The sequence below is a fragment of the Columba livia genome, chromosome 3, assembly GCF_036013475.1.
Source record: "Columba livia isolate bColLiv1 breed racing homer chromosome 3, bColLiv1.pat.W.v2, whole genome shotgun sequence".
Taxonomy (NCBI): Eukaryota; Metazoa; Chordata; class Aves; order Columbiformes; family Columbidae; genus Columba; species Columba livia.
In genome coordinates, this window is record NC_088604.1 from 67,883,464 (window position 1) to 67,890,141 (window position 6,678).

General features: G+C 47.7%; 1 protein-coding gene across 1 annotated transcript in view; it reads right to left on the bottom strand.

The window, feature by feature from the left end:
- The window catches only part of PPP1R14C (protein phosphatase 1 regulatory inhibitor subunit 14C), a 53,271-nt gene extending 47,214 nt beyond the window's left edge, over positions 1–6,057 (bottom strand). Inside the window, exon 1 of the mRNA XM_065057435.1 lies at positions 5,599–6,057. Coding sequence (XP_064913507.1) covers positions 5,599–5,904 — 306 coding nt within the window. The 5' untranslated portion in view covers positions 5,905–6,057. The remainder of the gene's footprint in view (positions 1–5,598) is intronic.
- Between the last annotated feature and the right edge of the window lie 621 nt (positions 6,058–6,678).

Genomic DNA, 6,678 nt, shown 5'->3' on the forward strand with positions numbered 1-6,678 from the left:
GCTACACCAGTGTTGCCTCTGTCCTTTGTAGGTCTCTGATTACAGCAGCCCTTCAATTAGTTCATTGAGCAGCATCTCTGCCCTCAAGTGAGTGCTCCAACGTTTGTGCCATACCACATACAGATCTGACATCAGTAATAGTTGTCCAAAAAAAAAAAAAAACAAACAACTCAAATACATTTCTAAGCAAACTGATGGACCTTTAAGTACTTCACTCACCCCAATGCATCTAGACTGACATACTCGACTTCCTACAGATATCCTTTATTACACTTCCTACTAACTTGCATCCTTTTAAGGAGTGACATTCTCTCATTCTCAGACTCCTTGCAGTCTTTCCACTTTTGATTCATTTAGAAAGGAGTGCACACAATTACTATTTGTGAGATCTTAGTCCAAGTTAGAGAAAGTCTATTGAAAAAGTCAGAGTCAGCAGAAGTTGGTTTCTGTAGTGTTTTATTCAGTGGATTTCCTCACCGAACACCTTTCTGAGAAAGGAATAATGAATTTCAAACATTACCTCACCATAGCCTGAGGAATAAGTAGTACCTGATCATACCATCAGGTCCACATCACACACAGCCTTAGCACCATGCTGACCAGGCTGTTTTGGAAAAGACAGAATGTTCGAGGTGTGGGGGAAAAGTGTTTGGTCCTGAAGTCCATGTACCATTTTATTCAGCGTTCTTCCAAACTCAGAGGAAAACAGATGACTGGTCACTATGGCAACTATCTCACACACAGGATCTGCAGGGTGTGCAGAGCCACTGACCCATGAGAGAGTGGGCTGGAGAAGGTGGTCCATACTGTGCAGAAAGTCACTGCCCCATATAGAAAGAGTCCTGAACAGTAGGGAGAAAAACAGCTGAATCCATCAAATCACAAGACATGCCTTTTGGGATGCAAATGCACATAGGAACACACACCCTGTACAGCATCGTTATTCAGCATATGCAGCACTGCTCTTGGTAGACCACTAACACGTATCTGTCTGCAACTGGATTCAGTATTGAAAATACATTTTGGAAATACAGTCAAGGTAGCTAATTTGTCCAGATGTCAAGGTTAAATGACTAGAGCCCTTCTTTCAAAAATCCATCCTTTTCAGAATATTTGACAAGACAGACAGCTCACTTTTCCCCCACAACCTTCACTCCACCTTTTATACCTTGTCACTAGCTTTACCACCGGAGCCAAAACATTTGTGCAGCAGAAGAGGGAAGGGCGCTCTCGCTCTCTCGCCTAGACAAGGGCCTGCCTTTTGTCTTCTCCTGTCTAGCATCAACCAGGTCAAATTCAAGTGTGTACAGACTGACAGACTCCCTGGTGCTATATTAAGGACAAGCTCTCACTGTTAGAAAATCCCAGCAGCTCCAGGAAGGAGGCCAAAGAGGGTGTTTTCCAACACTGCGCTCACAGAGCACCCAGGGAAAGGGAGCTCAGTCCATGCAGGACCAAGTTAAATTGCTCCCTTCCATCCCATACCCCACCAATACCATTTGTTTTATAGCCACAGACTGGTCCTGCCAACATGAAAGCCATTCTCCATTTCGGAGCTTCATGTCACTCTTGTCATTGCAGTACCCATAGCAGGATGTAGAAGAGAATCATACACATGACAATTCTCAGTCTAGCATGGCTTTGTACTCTTAAAGAAAATGCTTGAGGGGCTTTTATGGGTGGCTCTTCCTGCTATATTTTCTTGTACACTTAATTTTTAAATGGAATTCCAGGATGTTTTGCCCTGGAAAAGGGGCTAAGCTTTAGACATAATTCCCTGTTACTTCCAGACCAAAATCATATCCTCCAACAAGCACCATTTTGCATAAATGAGCAGATACAGTCTAGTAAAATAGTTGATTATGCAACTAAGCTCAGCAATATCTTATATTAGAAGGTAAGTCTTATACTCAGTTTTTAGAGTGCAAAAGCTAAGGGCTTATTGGATTTGTAAATGCATGTCTCTACATTAAAAAATACTCAAACCAATCCATAGCACATGCAAAATCTTTCTTCATTGTCTACTAATGCTGTGCAAAATCTGTGTGCCCTCAATACACTCATTCCACCAGCATTGTGCTTTCTATAGCAAATGCTATAATTGCAGGTAGATAGGACCCTTGAGCACAGTAATTCACCTATAACATCAAATGGTTTCTGGGGACAAATCCAGTGGCCTTTTTTCCTTCATTTATGTAAGTTGTACATGTTTGGAAGGCACAAACAGCATAGATCATACATCTGGAAAACTAGACTGCCACCACTTTCATGTGGAACTACTAGTTGCAAACCATTAGGGAATGAATAGTGATGATGTAAGTTGTTTCATGTAACCCTATTTAGCAATTCTTAACCAATAATGGATTTAGCCCAAAACATGAAGCATCTATGAAGAAACCATTTTTAGAAACAAGATACCTAATAAAGGTCAACATCAAACTCAGTTCAAGTCTTGCAATTAAGGCACTGTATTTTCAATATACTAATCTGTGACTGCATCCTCAGTTTCACCATTCATAGAAACCAAAACAAACAAGTTATAAAATGTCTTTTTTAATGAAGCAGTTCCAGGATCCAGCAGTCAGACTGACACTCCCCTGAAGCACTTGACCTCAGTATATTAGCCTAACAGGTTTTGGAGGCAAACAAATCCTTCTTAAGAATCTCTGGTCCAACTAACGTTTTCTACCTTGGTAACCCTTTATCATTCAGGCTGGTTTTCATCTCTGAAATCTGCATCACATTGAAGTAGCCCCTCTGAAGTTGATCTTTGTATCACTGATATGTGATCAGCATTAAAAAATAGTCTCAAAGAGCTTTTTCTAAACAACTTCCCCCTTCAACTCCATTATCCTGCTCGGCATCCCATTTTAAAACTAAAACTGTACTTCTGAAGACAAGATCCACTAGAAAAAGAGCAGACAGGTTTCTTTGTGTTCATCTGCCAACCTCATCTCCTAACCTTTGTCACAAAGCCAAGACAAGCTTATAGCTGACTTTACTTGCAAGTACTTGAGAAGACTATGAATGCAGGTTCAGCTTTGAATAAAGGAAGTTTTTCTGCAAATGTCCACTTACTGATAAATCTCAGCATAATTTAATAGAAAACATTTGAACGGAAAACAGTGGGCAGGTACTACACTTATGCAGTCCCAAAAAGAGACACCCAGGTTTTCTTGCAGACTTTCAGTACACCACACTCCAAGCGCCCTCTACTTATTTCTGCTCTTCCCAGAAACAGAGTGCACAACTGCTTAGAAACAGAGCTCCTAAGCAGAATAGCAATGAAACACTGACACCGCTTAGCTCTTCCAGCAATTCTGTGGCTATTTCTGACACTTCAAAATATTTCAGGTTGTTTCAGAGCTTAAGTGTCATCACATGAAGTTATGGTAGATTTTCCATGAAAGTTAAAGTGAATGATTACCAACCCATCTTCAGACAGGCTTATTAACTGTCTGCATAGGTGATTAAGTCTCAGGCCAAGAGCTCCATCTCTAAGCCTAAAAGTAATTCAAGCAAAGCATCTTGCATTGAATTGCTATTGTCTTTGATCGCTATGCTCATCATGCACCTTAAACTTTATTCTGATAGCATATTAATTGCTTAACCTTTTCACTACTGTCATCTCTGCTGACACTAGATAGGAGTTCATGCATAACAGCAAAGAAGGGAAGACCTAGACATTTTGCCCTCAATCGCCAAAGCTAAAGCCATTTTCATCTGTGAAACCATTTTTCCCCCAAAACGCCACCTTAGGAACCAAGTCATCAAAAAAGTTATTTTTATGCAGCCATATATGGTCCCCATCTTAATGTAGAGCCCTCCTTCTAATGCACATCCCTTCTATTCCAGTCAGAGTCAGCAACCACAATAAGAAAAAGAATGAAATATTTTTTTCCTCCAGCAAGCCACTTATTTGAATACCGTGAAGAGCAGCAGGAATTTCTCTGGACCTTGGTTTTGCCCCATCTATCACATCCTTACATACAGAACAACTACATCTGTATGTCAAAAGCATGTGGTCCAAACAGGCTTGGTGTTTCTGAACAAGGAGAATCAAACCAGCAGCAACAGATCCAGTAGGCCAGCTACTAACTGCATTATCAGCTCATGCTGACACAAAATCATCATTTCATGCAAACAATTTTAAGTACCTCTGACCTCGGAGTAATCCTTGCAGCCCACAAATCATGAGGCTGGAGAGGCAAGTCACACCAAGAAGAGTAACAACTGTATTTTTAACCAGTTTCCATTTGTATCTTTCCTTCCCTTAGTTCATGGATGTGAATTGTTAAGTTTAACTTGTCACATGCACATTTTTAATGAGGGCAAGTCCTTTTGACAAATTTGCAGATAAACTGGTTTTGAGATGAAAGGAGGTTTCTTTCAACACTTGTATTAAGTACATGCCAGATATTCAGCCCTGGTTTTGTAGGCCCTCACATCCACACCTCAGGCACTGTCAAGCTTTTGCCTTCCTAGCTCCAGAATACCTGGGAGCCCTGGGGTGAGATGTTGGCTCCAGAGATGCCAACTGCAAAATTCACATGTGGCTTCAATAAATCTCACTTCAGAAGCCTCTAATAAAAGTGAACTAGACAACTGATGGAAAAAGTATGTGCAAATCTCAGTTCAGACCTAACATTTTGATCTTTTGTAACAGTAAATACTCGAGGTGGCAGGGAGGTAGGAACCCTTGGAGACTAGCAGGTCTACATTTCTGATGAAGCTTTGACAAAACAAAGTACTGGTACTTCCTTTATTTACAACATTATCATCTCTATATGGAAGATAAGTCACTATGCCTCTGAATAATCTTGAAAAATCCTCTAGTTCACCTGTCCTCTACAGAAGAAAATTCATTCTGGCAACATTTTTTTGCCTAGAATAACTGAAAAACAGGTTTGATATCTACAAATCAGATACAACCTCCCCAGTATTTTCAATCCTCGTCCTAATGATCTTCTAACTGCTCATTGAAATTTCCTGGCGAGTATCTGCCGCGCTCCTGGAGGCCGGAGTAATACAAAAACACGGTCTAGCGGCGACCGTACTCGCACCAGAGTCCTTTCTCCACAACAGCCGCCTCCGCACAGCCCCCTCATCCTCCTCGCCCCCGCACACCGCCCGCCGCCGCACCGCACGGGCAGCTCGAGTCTACTGGGGACCGACAGCCCCCAGCCCGGAGAAGGTGCCTCCGCGCCCCAGGGGGCCACAGGGACAGCGGCTCCCAGCCAAGCACCGTCCCGGGGCTCACAGCCGCGGTACCCCGGCGCCGCCCGGCATACCCGGACCTGCCGCAGTCGCTGGGGCACCCCGGGAGAAGAGAGGCCGCTATGTGCCCGTCCGTGCGGTAGCCGCCACCGTCCCCAAAGGGCGGTCCCCTCCCATTCACCTCGGAGGAGATGGGGCTGGGGACACCTTCCTCCCCTCCCCGCGGGACAGGGGGGCGGTGGGCCGGGAATGTCATTTGGAGGTGGCGGTGACAGCTCTCCCTTGCCCGCCGCCGAAACGCGACTCGGGGAGGGAGAAGGACACCGGGGGCAAGGGGACTGCAGCGGCCGCGCCGGGGACCCCGCCACCCCGGACCCGCACCTCGCAGCCGTAGAGCTGCCCCAGCTGCTCCACGATCCATTCCTCCAGCACCAGCCGCTTCCGCAGCTCCTTCCGATCGTATTTCACCGTCACTTTCCCCTGCTGGTGGCGACGCTGCTGGACCTGCACCACCGCCGCCGATACCGAGTCCTCGCGGGAGGCGCCGCCGGAGGAGCCGCCGCTCCCACCGCCGCCGCGGGGGCTCTGGAAGAAAACGCGGTTCCCGCCGCCGCCGCCGCCCGCTGCTGCTGCTGCTGCTGCCGCCGCCGCCGCCGCCGCCTCACTGCCCCCGGTCACCACCGACATGCTCCGCTCCGCCGCGGCTCCCGCCGAGCCGAAAGGCGCCCGCCCGCCACTACCGCCGGGCCGCAGCAGCCGCTGCTTGCACGTCTGCCTCACTCCCCCGCACCTGCCGTTTAAAGCCGCTCATGGCACAGCGCCGCAGCCGGCCCCGCCGCCGGGAGGGCCGGGCCCAAACCGGCGGGGGCGGAGGCAGCCGAGGGGCGGCTCGGCACGGCTCGGCACGCCCCAGCATGCCCCGCCCCTCCCGCCGCCGCCCCGGCCCCGCAGCGGCGCGGAGCCGAACAGGGAGCAGACCGAGGGGGCCGCCGTGCTGGCGGCGGGGCCTCCGGCCCGGCCCGGCCCGGTGCCAGCAGGGCGCGGGAGGCCGCCCCTCGCTGCCAGCGGAGCCAGAGCGGCATGTGCCCGCGGCAGGGCGCTCCCCGGAGGCTCCCCGGGGACTTCGGCTGCCGAGTGGTTTATGGCTTTTTTTTTTTTTAAGGAAATGCAGTATTGCCCCGTCATGCACACGATGTGTATAAATGTTGTATATCTGCAGCATTAAAATGCTGAATGCGATCGTTTTCTTCTTCTCCGGCGCAGGGAAGAATGATTTCAGGGTAGTGGACCGAAACAGAAAGCAAATATTTCAAGAGATCAGCAGTTAGTGTAACAATTAGCCATTTGGAGATGGCTGCCTTTCTAAAAGGCACCGGTTAGCATTGATGTTCTCAGCAGCTTGGTGTCTCGGGAGGGACAGAGTGAAATCACCAATGGTCCATCATGCACCACAATCTGCCT